The sequence below is a fragment of the Tinamus guttatus genome, unplaced genomic scaffold (assembly GCF_059628265.1).
Source record: "Tinamus guttatus ecotype Peru unplaced genomic scaffold, ASM5962826v1 Tinamus_guttatus_pri_ptg000194l, whole genome shotgun sequence".
NCBI classification, from domain to species: Eukaryota; Metazoa; Chordata; class Aves; order Tinamiformes; family Tinamidae; genus Tinamus; species Tinamus guttatus.
Genome location: NW_028288728.1, coordinates 1,548,822 through 1,566,212, shown reverse-complemented (window position 1 = coordinate 1,566,212; position 17,391 = coordinate 1,548,822). Strand labels below are relative to the sequence as shown.

The window sequence follows — 17,391 nt, the reverse complement described above, 5'->3', positions numbered from 1 at the left end:
TTTTTGGTATGAAGTGTATATTCAACAGAAATATTATGAGAAATCAGAAGACTGAGCAATCTCTTCTTGAATTTTTTTTTTACTTTTCTCACTTAAAAGTCTCCATTATTCTTTTAATTTCCTTATTTTGTGCCACCTATAGCTCTATGAATAGAAATAAGTCATAAAAGGGCTAGACAAAGGTGATGTTTGTTGCCCATAAAAACAATGTTTATGCAACAAGTGGGCACAGGTCTGTCACAGAAGGGATCACATAAAGATGAAAATCAGTAAATTAATTCCTGTGTAATTTGAAAATCCCAAACAGCACAAAGCATAGAAATCAGAGTGTTGCATTAATAATATGGAAGTCCAGCAAAACAAGGCAAGATTTTTTGCCTGTTTTTAGTCCTGGTGACAAGGGGCACATTTAACTTCAAACTCAAACCCTTTCCCATGCAGCCCATACTCCAACACCTACCACGTTGTTTGCACATTGATGCGTCTTTTGCGGCTTCCCAACTTTCACATTGCCGGGTATCAGGTCACACTCCAAGTGCACAGGAGCTCAAGGCTTCTTTCTTACTCCAGGCAATGAAGCCTCTCCAGGGACAGCAGTGAGAACTGGTGAATGACCGGGGCATAGCAATTACCAGACCACACTTCAGAATTATGCTGAGAAGCAATAATGCTGTAAGAATACCTTTGTCAAGCCTGAAGAACTAAGTTTCTGGTCCTACCAGAACAAGGTTAAAAGCAGAATTAATAAGGTCAGAGCTTTGAATGTCAAAGCTGTCAAGATTTTAATCTGAAGACCTGCTGTCTAAGAGACCATAACCCATAGTTTTGGGCAGTCTGAGGCATGATCCCTGGCCCTGTATCCCTTGTTCCACAGAAGTTCCACGAGAACCAGAAGTTCACTAGAAGTTCAGAATAATTTGCAATTTCCTCTCAGGACGTTTTGGCAGAGGACATTTCTAGATAAACTCTGACAAGGTGAAGACAGAGAGAACATGAGAGCTTAAACAGTGGAGAAGAGAGCGTCTGTAATTAGAGTGGGCAGGGCTCTCACCAGAAAAGCAGCTCTGTAGCTTCCACCATGGCCAGACTCAAGAACTCATGCCAAATGGCTGCAAGCAAAATGCATGTATGCATTACTATTTCCAAATGATAAACAAAAATAATTAGTCAGAACCTAAACACCCCACTGCATAGAGATCCCTGATGCACCGGTGAGTGTCTATCATGTGTCTATCCACTCAATAACCACATTGCTTCCAATACACAAAATATACTATTACATTACATGGTTACTTCATGTCAGGAACATATAATCAAGACTGCACAACTCAGCACGTATCTGATTACGTAGAAGATCTTCAGATAGGCCTGTCTTTACTTACGTGGACTGTGCCATGCAAAGTCACAATGCTACTGAATGACAGAAACACCAATATATTACAGTCTACTTAGATTACTCCACTTTTCACACACCCAAGTTGAAGAATATGTATAGGATATTTCCATATACCTGCCCTATCCTCTGTACTTATAGTCTTCAAAATTCCAAACTGAAAACAAACTGTATTATCCAAAATTAAATTTCTTCTATTTAAAGATCATATTCCCTTCATTAGATCTCATTTGGGATGTTTTCCTCTCTTCATACTTGTGGTACCAGGATAATGTTAATCACCTTTTCTCAGTCATCCACCAACTTTAAATAAGCATATTCAAGATTATGCAGTTAAAGTAGTTTTAGGTAGGATGCTTGTGTAGGAAGTTGCTACAACAACAGTATCTAGGAACCATAGGTCACGCCCAGCTTATATAAACTCTAGCTTATTTAGGGGAGTCAGAGCCCTAAGACTTTCATTATCAACGTTGGTGGAAAAGGATCTAATGTTCTCGCTGAGTTTTGTACCCATAAACTGAATTACTCACCAGTGTGGAAAAGAAGAAAGAAACCTTATGGCTGGTAAGTTAAAAAAATAGCTTGATTGCTCCAGACATCACTCAGATATCTGATATTTGCTGAGGAAACAAGATATATTACACAAAACTGTTCTCTTGAAAAATAAGCTCTTCTTTAGATTAAATGCATTTATGGTTTAGTCTAGTAGAGTTGATTCTCTTCTCTAATCTCATGGGTCTTTAAACTCTATTTTTCTGTTATAAAAATAGTCAAGAAAAGACTGTATCAAATTAATTGTCTATCTATTCTATACAGCCATTTTGCTGCTACTATAGATGTACCGTTGGTTAGTGATTTTAGCATCAAGCTGCCACTTAGAAAGCCTACACTCTAATCCTTCTCTGATACTAAAATAATAAGGTGTCCTTGAACACCTCATGGCATCTGGATTCCCATGTCCACTTCACAGCAAAGTTAGCCTGCTAGCCTGAGTGCTTCTCAGTAGGTCAATCCAAATTATAACTATGTACAGCACTGTACATGTTCTCAATCCCAGACTAACTAGGAAGATCTGTAGTAAGACAGACATATAATTGACAGACAAAGCCTATTTACACTCTAATTTCAGCATGTTTTCTATCACAGCTACAGCATTCTGTTAGAGGTAATAAGTGACAAGAATCTTGTGTGCCTAAGGTTCAGTATTTTTAGAAGCAGACCCTGATTTTGCAGACTTCTGATTATAAGTGAACTCCCAAAGTTTACTTATTAGCTGGGTAAGTGATTATCTTCTAATTTTTCAGAAGTCTGTCCAACTGTACACTCATGAGTGCATTGGCAGGATTTTTGCAAAAGTTTTTCCAAAGGACAGATACTGGAAGTAGGAAAAAAAAATAAGGGCAAGATTTAAAATAACATTATAAAGAACAAAAGGAGGAGAAATTTGAAGTACACATGTTAAAAACCCAGTATTAAAATTTACTGTGCTTTGCCCCATACATAAACCATTTTTAGGTAATCTCTTGGAAGTATTCACCAGAAATAGCTTTGTAACTATTGACTTTGAGCAGAGGAAAGTCAAAATATGAACACAGCAAATTCTTAGAGATAAGCAGTGGTACCTACTGCCTTCTTTTCTCTTTTCCTTCTCCAAGCATTCTGTTTTATTGTGTTCTACATCTTGTCTTTACCTCTGTCATTCCTCTCTTAAGGAATTGCTGTTTTCTTTAGGCCCTCTTCAGTAAATTATATTAAAGCGTGAAAATAAAGTCACAATGCATGCCACAAAGTTCTCTAGCCATTTATGTCACATCACTGAATTACAGGTCCTATCAAAGTCTTTTGTTTGCTTGTTGTTACGGGGGGTTTTTGTTTCCAGGATCAGGCATGTACTGACTCATGAGAGTCTTCATGTTTGTTTCTGCACAGCTGTAAAGCATCTTGAGAAACAGAGATCCTGCATAAAAAGAGCAGAAACATGGCGAAACAGAATCATCTCTTCCAATTTAAAGAAAAATGTTTTTAGATAAGAATTTGTGCATGAGAGACAGATTCTATAAATGTTTTTTTTTTCTGTCTCTGAGAGATAACCCCAGAAAAAAATATTTTACGAGCTTGTTTGTTGTTACAGCTTTTAAAATAGTGTTTTAACCGTGGACTTTGCTGCATTTTCACAGATCATATATGGATAACTCTAGTAAACACAATAAAATAGCTAATGTCAAGTAAGCAAACAAGATGAACAAGTTTAAAGGAATAATACTCCTAATTAAGTTGCTTTGCATCTTTCTAGCCCCCAAAACAGCAAGTGTTAATTGGCAAACCAAACAGAATAAAGCAGCACATCACACATCTGACTACAGCAGTACAGAAGTAATCTTGAGAAGAGGACAGGCCTTTACCATCACCCTGAACTTCCAAACAAATATACAGTCTGGAGACAACTTTACATTTGTTGCAAGCACAGGTAATTCCTCCAAAACACTTACCTCACGTACAGGTTACTCCAGCTCCCAAAACACCCATACCCTCAAGTTTTCTATATGGCTCATTCCTGAATGACTTAAACCTTGCTGAGCCTGTTGTTCAGGTCTCGTTGACTTTAATCTGCGAAGTTGCTAAGCTTAGGGTCTCTCATTTTAAAGTTCAGTCTACACCCTACAGCAACAGACAGTTAAAATAATCATTAAAGACAACTCCTAAGAACCTACTTGCTATATTGCAAGATGTCTTCATTCTGTCTGTGCTCTCTGTCTCTCACAAACCATCATCACATGCTGTTCCCCTCTTTTGCCACTTCACCTGTTTACACTCGTTTACCTTCATGCCTTCTACTCAGAGTTCCCTGTCTCTGGAACACGACCTCATTTGCTAAGACTTACATCTGTACCTTCCAGGAGGCTTCTCCAAAAAAGCAGCCCATGGAGCTGCTAACTCTTAATGAAATGCGTATTTGAATGTATGTCCCTTCTTGACGAGTTATTTTTAAACTGTTGAGTTTTCAGAGCAAGGACTTGCTCCTTGTCTAGAATGATTATGGGCATATTCATCTTCAGTGGGTCAGGGGAATGCATAGTGCAATTCTGCATACTACAGCTCATTTACACTGAATGAACATGGTTCGGCAAACCACAGTCCTTCAATGTACTCGAAAAATAAAGAACTGAGATCTTCATTTACCCTCTGCTCGGCACTCACTTTTCTCACTCAGTATTGCTGTGTCCTGTTTCCTCTGGCAGGACCATCCCCAGCAGAATCCTATCAGACTAAGGCCATATTTAACCCTTCTGAGGATTGCAGCAGTGGCTGGAGCGCCATCCAAGAGTCCAGTGAGTCTGGCTGCATGACCTTCACGATATCCAGCCCGGCGAACGCTGTCATCGGAAGATACAAACTCATACTCCAGATTACTTCTGGGAAAAAGGTTTCTTCTACGCTCTTGGGCCAGTTTGTGCTACTGTTCAATCCCTGGTGTCCAAGTATGTTTCAACATATCACGTCCTTAATATAATTCATTGTCTCAGGAAATCTGGGTGTCACAGTAAAGCACATACTTGTCAACGACAGCTACAAAATGATTTTTTGCAAGGATCAACGACCTTGTTCTCATTCCCTTTTCAGCTTTGGAGTTCATTGAAGAAGCAGCCTCTTGCTAGGACAGTAAGTAATGAGAGAGAGGAAACAGGGATAGGGGACAGCCCTGAGTCTGAATGCTGAGGCAGCCTGACCTGTTCTGTGGAACACCCAGTGAAAAGAGATTTCCAGTCAGAAGAAAACAACTGTTCTTTCAGCTAACGTGTCTCATTCTATTTCTAGATGATGATGTCTATATGGCTAATGAAAAGGAGCGACACGAGTATATTCTGAATGACAGTGGTATCATATTTCAGGGACTGGAAAAGTATATCCAGCAAGAAGCATGGAATTATGGACAGGTAAACACATTGCCAATTCCTGATGTTTGACAAATAAGAATGGTGGATGGATGAGGGTCTTGAGGAGACAATCATTATCTTACAAGAGTTCTTCATTCCTCTTTCACTTTTGCCTTTCTTTCAATCTCCATATGTCAGTTAACAGTATGTTACATCAGCATCTGAATCATTTCTTCTCTCTGCCATTTGTTAGTATAGAAATAAAGGAAATAAAGAACGATCTTAATTTTCTTTTACCTAATACACAAAATAGCAAAAATCTACCTGTTTCTTGTCCTTTAGACAGGACAAAGGGAGACATTCCAGTAGTAACATCTACTTATTGTAAGGCTCGTACATCTAAACATTTACATAGTTGCTTCTGTAATAGGGGCAGAAAACAAAGAAAAGAAATTTAGAAGGCCATTTTCAGAAGTAGAATATCCAAAATTTACCGAATTGAAACAACCCAAGTTTGATTGATTTTTTTTTTTAAATCAGTTTGGCCTTCCAAACATACCTGCCACAAACAGTCATAACTGCAGCTCATCTGTAGTCATACAACTATCCCGCAATTTACTAGGCCAGTCACAACCATTCCTGACCACTTCATGCCTTACAGCTGCATTCCTATAATTGCACGGGTAGCATTCCTATAAATCCTTTTGAATACAGTGGCTATTTTATGCTAATAAATGAAACAAATACAGATTTGTTTTCTGTCTCTGAGATCAAGCGGGATCCTTGCTTGACCATGGACACAGAACATCGCACTCTACCCTGGGCCTCCTTGGGGCGCAGCATGGTGTGGCTCTAATGTATAGTAATTATTTTTGTGCTTTATTTTTAAGTTCAAATCATCTGATATATTGTGAAGGCAGCCCATCAGAGTGATGTGCTTTCATAAGGGGAAGCGTGTATGTTAGTGTGGAAGGAAGTGGAAGGAAGTGGAAGGAAGTGGAAGGAAGTGGAAGGAAGTGGAAGGATGTGGAAGGAAGTGGAAGGAAGTGGAAGGAAGTGGAAGGAAGTGGAAGGAAGTGGAAGGAAGTGGAAGGATGCAAAGCCTGCACAGACAAACTTAGAGTGGTCTTGTTTGTCCCATCAGGCCACACCTGAGAAATGGTTTAGTGGACTGATACCCAAATTATGGTTGTAAATATGCTAATTACTAAATACTATGGACAGTCAGCAGTCTATTGCTTGTGTTTTCTCCCTAGTCCTGTTTTCTTTAGCAGTGCAGAAAAAGCCTGTATTACCAACATTGTCTAACTGTGCAAGGGAGAAAGAATTAGGCAGTGAATTTATCCTTGATTCTATTCATAAAAATAACCTTAAAAATAAATTGCCTGTTTTGTTCTCAGTTTGAAGAGGATATCCTTGACATCTCTCTGACTATATTGGATCGAAGCCTGAACCACCGCCAAGATCCTGCCACTGATGTGTCCAACAGAAACAATCCTATCTACGTGAGCAGAGTCATCAGTGCTATGGTAATATGCTTGATTAATTACAGCCTTACAATATATAGACTATCAAAAATCCCAACACCTCTGTTGTGAAACTCCTCAATGTTTTATAGGATTTTATAGGCCCTGTGTACAAAATAGCTATAGGAAAGGAAAGGAAAATACTTTTTTTTTTCTCAAGGAAAGATACTTCAAAAGTTTAATTTAAGTTTTCCCAAAAAGTCTGGGCACAACTGAAAGAATGAAAAATGCTTCCAAAATCTTTTTTGGAACACTGAATCTCACAAGAATTTTCCTAATATATCTTCATGTACTTAGATGTCTTCACTGATTTGGAAGGCCTGTGTCCATTCTGAAATAACTTACTATGCTTTTCAAATATCTTGAGAAACATAAAGTATTTCTGAAAACTAGGATTTGTATGGCTGCATTTAATGTGTATATTCTATTATAATTCACTTAGGGGGAATTCTTTAAGTAAGCTTTTATGCATTTCCTTCAACAAACAGTTAAATCTTCCCCATCCTCATACAACTACAGATACACAATTAGGCAACTGAAAATTTTTCTGTTTTATATATAATACATGCCTTATCACATTCCTTATCTGAGATTCCTTTTATAAATGTTATCCTTTCCGCCCTTCTAGACAGTACTCTCTTTAAGCAATTTCAATATTAAGTAAATAACCTTATCTAGACTTACAAAATTACTGAAATTCCAAATACTAAAGAAAAATCCATCATCTAAAAGGAACTTATTGTTTTCTATACAATCACACATAACACTTAAACAGGCCTCTAAGATGGATATGCACAAATACACAGAACCACATTTAACACACTCGAGCAAACTAGATATATTCAGAGTTGCAACACAGACATGTTTAAGTCAGGCTCAGATTGGCAGTACTTGTTTGTTTAAGGGAAGAAGAAGAAATATGTACTTTATTTAAATAGGACAGTAGTCACCACATTTGGGACATTTTTACTGAAAAGCAAGGCAGTTTTGAATATCAGAATACAGCCTGAGCTGGATTTGATCCAATTGCTGCACGTGAATAAATAACACTGTCTCAAACAAAGAAACCTGTGATGTGAACTGGCTCACTTTTTTTCTATTTCCTTCTCTCCCTTTTGCTATAAATGTTGTAATTCACTCACGAGAAGGACTCTTTCAGGTTAACAGCAACGATGAAAAAGGAGTGGTGCAAGGGAAGTGGAGTGGAAGGTACTGCTCAGGAACCAACCCCTTGCAATGGAGCGGAAGCGTGAGCATCCTCCGAAAGTGGCACAGAGGGAGATACAAGCCTGTACGATACGGCCAGTGCTGGGTCTTTGCAGGAGTAATGTGCACAGGTATACTTGAAAGGAAGAATACTATCAAAAAGGAAGCTTCTTAGGATTCCTGTAGTTTTAAACTTGGAATACTATTGTTGAAGCTGCTGCAGTTTTGACAGAGAAAATGAAGATCCTATGTTCTTCTTGTATGAAGGGCTATTTTCCATTTTAATCAGCCATCATCAAACAAGGTGCAAAGTTGTTTATCAAGCTTGGCTGGTGAACGGAGCTAGGTTTGCTGGTATTCAGAGAAAATCAGTGCTCTGGTAAGTCTGCCTCCTTAAGATGCACATTTTCTACTGTTGTGTCTAGCTGTTTTGTGATACCAAAACAAATCACAATTCTGAGGGCCTGTAAAGGGAGCTGCAAGCAAGGAGAAGCATTTCATTCAGCTCAGAACTGCTCTGAGAGACAAGAATCCCTTTGAAAAAACACAAAGGGAGAATAATGCAATCAACAAGTATGTTCTAGAAAGCAAGAGCAAAAAGAAGCAAGTAATAAAAACAGACAAAAGGAGAGAATTAGAGAGAGAACAAGAGGAGGGATGAAAGATTAAAATAAGTATGTGAATCTAACTGTTCTTATAAAGAAAAGAACGTGGCAACTAAGAACAGCATGTGAAGGAACTGTTATATGAGCAATTGTTTATAACAATTATGTTACATCCCTGCAGCATATCTGAGAGGGAGGTTTCTGAGGGTTTCTTCTCCCTCCAAAAGCATGTATACTAAACTGTTTTGTCAAGAAAAAGATAGAAATACTTTCTAAATATCTGTAAAATAGGTTTATAGTACTTTATTGGTATTATATATTGCAGTTCTGAGATCCTTGGGAATACCTACCCGTGTCATCACAAACTTTAACTCTGCCCATGATACGAATATAAATCTGAGTATCGATAAATACATTGACACTTCCGGAAAGACCCTCTACTTGAATGAAGACAGTGTGTGGTAAATATAATCTTTTTCTTAGTATTTCCTCCATTCTCATCTAACCACAAGATTTGGAATTACATTCCTGGAAACCCTGGCCCGCCTCACGCTCCCAATGACATAAAACCCTGCACCAAAGAACGAACAGGGCATGTTCAGGAAGGCACGATGTAGTCAGTTTTTTTATTTTGAAGACTTAATAGTGGAGAGCCTTGGCACCACCTCTATTTAACATATATTTTTAATATGGCTTCTAAAAAGCTTTAGACTCAGCTCCTCTGCTAAACAGTGACTGTTTATCATTACACAACATGTAATTTTTGTGACTGTCATCATTTACACACCCCTTACACAACAGAGAGCGATTACCAAAGTAAAGGTAATGCATTTACTACAACAGAGAAAAAATTCATCCCACACATCAAAATAACTTAGGAAGAACTTGATATTTCTTCCATATCTCAGAAAAACTTTCTGTTTAAAATGATGCTTTTGACAAACAAGTAGGCAGAAACTACTACATTGCACATATGCATTGCATCTGTATGTACTACTGATTCATTCACTGAACACCCTGTATCATGTGGACTGAATGGAACAAGGGTCACATGAAGTAAAAAACAATTGGGAATTAATATCAATATTGATTAATAAGTAATGTACATGTGAGATCTTGAACTACACAACCTTAGTTCTAGAATGTCCAGATTTGGTAAAAATGGGGGTGAGGGGAGAGGGGGGAATGGAAGAGGGGGGAAAGAGGTTCTCAAGAAAGGAGAAAAGACTTGGCTTCTCCACAGAGGAATTATTATTGAATTGACTACTATCATTTCTTGCCTTCCACCAAAAATACAACAAATCTTCAATACAGAATGAATTTGATTAGTCAGGAATTCCCTATTTTCCTTCCCTTACAGGAATTTCCATGTTTGGAATGAAAGCTGGTTCATCAGAAGAGATCTTGGCTCTTTTTATGATGGGTGGCAGGTTCTGGATGCAACTCCCCAGGAAAGAAGCAAAGGTAACACTGTTGTAAATTTAAAAAGCTGTAAATATTCTTACTGTAACTGCAGGATAACTCTCTTCTGACTGCTCCTTGTAGACATACCATTAATTTGGTCACACAGGAAAAGCAATAACGAAATCAGTCTTCTGTAGATTGCCTTTCTGTCAGCCTCTGGAGTCCCTAAGTATATAAACATATTTAGACAGTGCAACTTCAGTTCACTCATCCTTGCTTTTCTTAGCTCCTAGCATTACACAGAATCATAAAATCACACAGAACAGCTGAGCCTGTGCTCAAAGCAGGTTGCTCAGGGCTGTGAGGGTCAAGGTTTGAATATCTCCAGGCCTGGAGAATCCACAATCTCTCTGGGCAACCTGTTCCAGCGTTTGACCACCCTCACAGTAAAAAAAGGCAGAGTTTTTTGTTTGTTTGTTTTTTATTACATTTCAATGGAATTTCCTGGGTTTTAATTTGTGACTGGTTCTTGTCCTTTCATTGGATATCTCTGAGCAGAATCTGGCTCTGTCTTCTTTACAGCTCCTATTAGGTATTTATGCACATTGATAAGATACGCCCCAATCCTTCTCCTCTCCAAGCTAAACAGTCCCAGATCTCTCAGCCTATCCTCTTAGGAGAGATGCTGCAGTTCCTTCATCACCTTCCTGGCTGGACTCATTCTAGTATTGACATGACCCTCTTGTACCGGGGAGCCCAGAACTGGACGCAGGACTCCAAACGCGGTCTCACCAGGCTGACTAGAGAGGGAAAAAAGCTTCTGCCTACTGGCAGTACTGTTGTTCATGTAGCTCTGGTTATTCTTGGCCTTCCTTGCCACAAGGACACTTAGTTGCAATCAGATTTTCTAGTTTGAAATGGATGGCTTTAGCAGCATAAATAAATAAATAAAGTCTTGTTAGTAAGATGCCAGGTAAAGTAGCTAGAGCTTGCAATTACAAGGTCAAACCAAAGACATTATAGTAAAAAACAAAATATACCATGTGGTTCTAGCCTGTACAAAACCCACTGGGAGGGATAGAAAAATATTTCAAAAAAATGTACCTGTGGCATTCAGCAATCCGACATACATCTAAAATACTAAATTAAATGAAAGAGCACATCAACTCTTCTCTGGTTCTGAAACAAAGTGGCATCAAATGGCTTTTGTTCACAGAACTAAATGCTCCTCCTTCCCAGGCCAGAGCCTGGGACAGCACAGTCTTTGTCCCAGCACAACCTGCTGGGAACGAAGCCAGGCCTGCCCCATTCCTTGCACAGGTCACAGCTGCTGTGTGAAAGACTCCCCATTAGCACGGCACGGGGAAGTGCATACTGAGAAGCTTTCTAGCAAGCAAACAATATGGGTGACCATTGGCCAGCACCTGGGTTCACACCTTGGCTCAGGCTTATTTACTAATGCAAACACAACCTCATGGATTGAGTATTATGACTCCCATCAAAAGATTCATTTATTTGGCCATTTTAAACCCTCCAAAGCCCAGATCAATTGTTTCTCATTCCCTGCTACATATTTTACCAAGTTGAACGTCCTGCTTCTTTTCTACGTATGTACATCATTGATCACATCCCTAAGTCTGATCGTATTTTTGATGCAGCTCACACCATCCTCTTGCTTTCACTACACAACTTAGCAAGCTTTAGAGGATTAGAACATTTCACACTGCTCACAACTTTCCTATCCCCTCTGTGCTCCTAGATTTTGATAGAGGTGCTGCTATCATAATGCACAGATCCTGAAATTGGGCACTTCATTCAAACATTGTTTGGAGCAATTACCTCTCCCTCTTGCTGTCCGTGTGAGGACTTGCGGGCTGCACCTGCCTTTTACTGCAGGTAATCATTTAACTTCTCTTTGTCTAATACAGGCATATTTCAGTGCGGTCCTGCCTCCACCAGAGCCATTAAGGAAGGGGATGTGAACCTGGATTATGATAGTTCATTCGTGTTTGCAGAAGTGAATGCTGACTACGTTACTTGGATCTGCTATAGCAATAAAAGAAAGGAGAGAATTTACTCTGATACTAGGAAGATTGGAAAATTTATCAGCACCAAAGCAGTGGGCACTAAATCCCGGGTGGATGTCACTGATAATTACAAATACCCAGAAGGTAAAGTCTTTGCTACAGTTGTCTTAACACTGATAGCCAGAATTGACAAGGACGTAGGCTCTGGCAGGGATCACTGATTTAATTTGCCCCTTCTGGATTGGAGTAATTGTGAATTTTCAATGTCTCATGGTTCATTTACAGTTAGCCTATAACGAGTAAATGTGGACCTCATGACCCACAATGAAGTATTAATTTATTCAATACCCAATCCAAGCTACTTACGCAATACATTCTGTCCCAGCAGTTCTGATCAGATGGTGACAACAGTCTGTTACAACATGCAGCAACAGGCATTCTGGAGGGTAATTTGGGCAGACTTTCTGCACGAGTCACACAGAATTTTTCCCCTTTTCATTTTCCAAGCAGATGGCAATTCCCCCAACTCAAACAGAAGAACTGAGTTCTCCCATGAGCTGCTAACTAAAGCCAACAGGCAGGTTTAACTTTTGAGCCTTCATGGCTATGTATATTCACTTGCTTTTGCGTCCATATTAGCCTTTAGGTTAGGCCTCCACTTTGTCCCCCCAGGCATCTTTGCCCTCTTCAGCTTCCCTTCTTGGCTCTACACCCAGCATGTGTAAAAGCTGACCATGTTATCTTTTAAAGCAGGATCCTTGAAAGAAAGGCAAGTATATAAAAAAGCACTGAGACTCCTTGGTGTGAGAAGCACTGGAAGAAGAACCAAAACTAGAGGACACAGCCAACGATATTCTGCAGCACAGAGACGACGTGTGACAGAGTCCGCAAGAAAGCCCAATATCTCAGGGAAGTTCATCATCAATGCATCTCCTGTAATCGGCCAAGATGTCCTCCTTACCTTGGCACTCAGAAACTTGATCTCAGATTTCAAGACTATCAAGATTAAGCTGAGGGCTTCAGCCATTCTCTACACAAGAAAACCAAAGGCAGAGATTTTGCAACGGTCTAGATTTATTAAACTTGGACCTGAAGAAGGTAGGTAATTTTAATTTTATGACAGCTCAGAATAAGTCATAGCTTTGGTTTTTGACCAAATCACATATAAATCATATATGGATCAGAAAGTGCATGACCTGATAATAGGTGAAGATTAGGGCTATTCAAGCTAATAGAATCACGTATACTTGCCCTGTTCTTAAGTGTTTGCTTTTGGGTATAGTCAGAAAAGACAGCTCAGTGACATTTTGACACAGCACAGCCAGTTTGATCTGTATCATGATCTTTTCTGCTAACAGACAACCAAGAGAAATGCACCACTACTCAGCTACCAGCTCTCGAGCACAGTAAAAAGACAAATGAAAGGAAGAGACATAAGCTTATCTCTTTTGCAGCAGTAAGACAGTAACTACAGACTGCAAAGGAAAAAGTTGTGCTACCTGCAGATTGTGGCGTTGACCCTGCTTTGTATAGAGACAAGAAAAAAATACTCTCTCAAGTCAATATCAAACATTACAAATCTTTCTACTATTCTGTCAGTAGGGTTTTTTTTTTTTCCTTTCAATGCACTGATTTCTCCTGCCTTTCATACTGGCACAGAGCCTCTGAGGGTGCGTCCTCTTCCAGGCAGAAGCTCAGCACCCTTGAGGCCATTTAAAACAAGTTATCTTTTCATTTCTACCTCCTTTGCAAGGAAGGAGCTTTAAATACACAGCTTCAGATTATTCATCAGATTGCCACCAGAAAGGTTTGCCACAGATATCTATCCTCTGATTAGTCCAACTTCTGAGCTATACTTAATCATTTAGCATTTGATGTCAATGTAAGTAAGAGTCACATATAAGCATAATTCCTGTCTATAGGCTGTCAACAGCCACAAATGGACACTCCAAGGTGATAGCATCCTTTCTCCTTAACATACAGAAAAAATACAGAAACACTACAGATACCTCAGGCAGTACTTAGATAAACACAAACATTAAAAAAAAAAAAGTAGAAAATGGGGAATTTCTGCTTCTTTTGAATTCCAGAGAAAAAGATTTCATTCAAAATCTCCTACTCCCAGTACAAAGACTCTTTGAGAGATGACAGGAAGATTCTAGTGACTGCTGTGTGTGAAGCCAAACAGGAAGCTTCACTTCTAGTGGAAAAAGATATTATACTTCAGGATCCTTTTATCACCATCAAGGTAAGAGCTAGTCTCTTCTGCATCCTCAGCAGGACAAGTGCTAGAAAGCAGCAACTAGAACCACGGGAAAGAATGTGAATCTTTCTTGAAGGTGATTCTATCTTGAGTTGTCTTTATGTTGCTTTAGTAACAGGCTTTATGATGCAAGTGAAATGAAATACACTAAAGAAAAGCAAACTACTCCATGGCATAGCTGTTGTTCTTATCCATAGTTGTTGACAAGGCACTGATAAACTTCTGTCAAGCCATGTTTGTTTCCAGATAAGATCATCTCTCTATATCTCTTTCTGTCTTTCTCCCTGCCTCTCTCTGTCCCATCTTCCCACTGATTACTAACTAGAACTGGAAGCTATCACATCTTTTTAAAGTAAAATCTGTTTCGGTCATTTCAGCACATTCATATGCTATATCAGGTGAGATCAAATGCTGCCTGTCTACTGGGCTGTAAACAACACAGAAGGAATACAGTAACTCTCAGTGTCTTTCAGAGCCTCCAGACTAGATCAGCTATCCCAAATCACACTCCTGGTAGCATATTAGAAAAGGAAAGATATACACAGGAATTAAAATTGGAAGTTTTGGTGGTTCTGTTTCCTGAATACATGTTTAGTTACTTTGTAAGTACCCTCCTGTGCTGTATCATGTAGGAAGCAGAGCTGGCCCACTAGGGTGGACATCTAAACTAAACTGTTCAGTAATAAATTTCAAAAATGGTTTGTGCTTCTACACATGGAAACCTCTATGCTTCCGACATACATATACTGAAGGATAGAGTAATGCAGCAGCGATGCTTTTTTCCACTTGTATTACATTAACGGAGCATATCATCTACACAAGATGATGAGATATGCCAACACTACCTTATCTTAGTCAAAATAAGGTTATGAATAGATGTATTGCTACTTGGCATTCTTTTTTTTTTATTTTTTTCCTTAGACACCACAATTCATCTCTGTCTCAAACCTCCAATATTTTCTAATTCTAATTGTAAACCTCAAAATATACTCATTTAACTTAAACCATCACAGTACTTACCCATGTACCATATATGTATAAGCTAATAAGTGTATTCTTATCCTATTCTCACTCTGACAAGTATCGTGTTCTATACTGTACAAAACACCATATCCTGGCCTAGTTAAAAGGTCAGGATTGATTCTAGAATAGTTTTTACTTCTTCAGACACGCTGAATCAGGCTTGATGTTAGAATCAAGCCTGAACTCAGATTCCTGAGCATATGTACACACTTTAATTCCTGGCTCCTCCCTATTCAGGTGATCCTAAGAAGGTAATAAAGTGGTCTGCTACGGACAAAAAAAAAAGCAAAGACCATGGAAAAGAAATGAGACAAATGCTGCAGCTCAGCAGAATGTTTTCCCTCCACAGGTGCTTGGTTCAACTGTGGTACATAAGGCAATTAACGTTCAAGTGACATTTACCAACCCATTGTCTGAAGTGGTGACAGACTGTGTCCTGAGAGTGGAAGGCAGCGGCCTTCTCAAAGAGCAGCTCAAAATCAAGTATGTAAATTCTGCCTAATAACTAGTTCTCTTAGGGTGGGAAATATGGAATAAAAGATTTTTTTCTTTAATTCTGTCAACCTCATGACTTTAATTTGTCACTAAGCTGGAACAAAATACAACCATGTTAGCATTCTCCCCTTATCAATGGAATATACTTACACCTTCTTTGCTGAGCTTTCAATCACAGAATGCTCAGGGAGTAGAGAAATGGACTGCTGTAATGATAAAATGTAACTCAGATTACTGTAGTTAGTGGCTGAATTACATAACGGGCAAAAAACTTAAATCTTTCTCTTTGCAGGTTGCCAAAGAATCACAAAACAAATCTTGAAGGACAATAAAAAAGTGACAATATCTTTTTTTTTTCCTCTTTAAATACTCAATCATCGAAGAGCCAGTATGTATACTCTAAAGAAATGATTTACAAACCCATCTACTGGTATCATACAGGCCAGAAAATGTTCTCTCATCTTTTCTATGCTATGCTGATTATTTAAAACATTTTAACAAGTCTCCAAAATATCTACGCTGGGGGGTTTAGCATCAAGAAAATATGTGACAGAAAAAAAAATAACTGGATGCTAGATAATGGGGTGAATCAGCAAGGCTTCATTTACATGAACACAAAATGCAGGCCTAGCTGCTGATCCTCGACTACTTAGCCTGCCTCAGCAGTGGAAGTCCTGCTTCCAGGCTATAATGTCCAAGTCTAGATCCTGAGGGACTGCACGTACACCATTTGGCTACAGAGTTCTACTCACAGGCAAAAAAGTTTCACAGGTATCCCCCATCAATATTAGCAAGACCAACTGATTCCACATGGGAAAGAGAAGGGAAGGAAAGAGCAGACAGCTCTTCCTCATCATGTCTGTGGGAGATCAGCTTCAGTATCTCTTTGGAGGAGAAGGATCTTCTTCCCTCTCTCTGCTTCTTAATTTTACTAACGGTCTCCTTTTGTTGGACAGTCAAGAGTCATGCCTAACTATGGACATAAAAACAATAAGTAATTACGTTTACTGCACTAAAATATATATAGCATGAGTATATCTAGAGCACTACAAATGTTCTGCGTGTTGAAGGTAATGCATGCAGTAATGCGTACAGTTGGACTTCTGCCCTTTTGAAGATAGCCTTCCCCACTACCATGCAGGTACTCAATATAACTGCCATCCTCAGGACAAAGTTTTTATCTTAAAACTGCTAATTCTCTACTGCAGATCGAGAGTTTCAGCTATTTCAGTACATACCCACTCCAGCTTGGTTAGATGGGCTGTGAACATAACAGGTTCTGTCTATCTGTTTCAGGAGCATGCGAACACAGCAGCCACTTATCTTGACTCTTCATATGGTCTTGTATTTGCAGACTTTCAAGAATACATAGTACAAACTTCTTGGATGTTTGAACTAAAAACTGTCTTCTCTCTTTTAGTGTAGCAAGAATGGCCCCTATGGAAAGCTCAACTGTTCAGTTTGAAATCATCCCCTACAAGACTGGAACCAGGCAGCTTCAGGTGGACTTGGTTTGCACTCATTTTTCAGATATTAAGGGATTTATTACTCTTGACGTGGCTCCTGTTCAGTGA

The 17,391-nt window shown here is 39.0% G+C and overlaps 1 protein-coding gene across 1 annotated transcript; it reads left to right on the top strand.

The window, feature by feature from the left end:
- Positions 1 to 1,950: 1,950 nt before the first annotated feature.
- On the top strand, positions 1,951 to 17,391 carry LOC104570881 (protein-glutamine gamma-glutamyltransferase 6). Its single transcript, XM_010217938.2, has 13 exons — positions 1,951 to 1,957; positions 3,687 to 3,860; positions 4,633 to 4,872; positions 5,210 to 5,328; positions 6,669 to 6,797; positions 7,954 to 8,131; positions 8,931 to 9,066; positions 9,966 to 10,069; positions 11,938 to 12,180; positions 12,790 to 13,134; positions 14,127 to 14,284; positions 15,672 to 15,805; positions 17,238 to 17,391. Exons 1-13 carry the CDS (start codon positions 1,951 to 1,953, stop codon positions 17,389 to 17,391), a joined length of 2,121 nt encoding a protein of 706 aa, XP_010216240.2.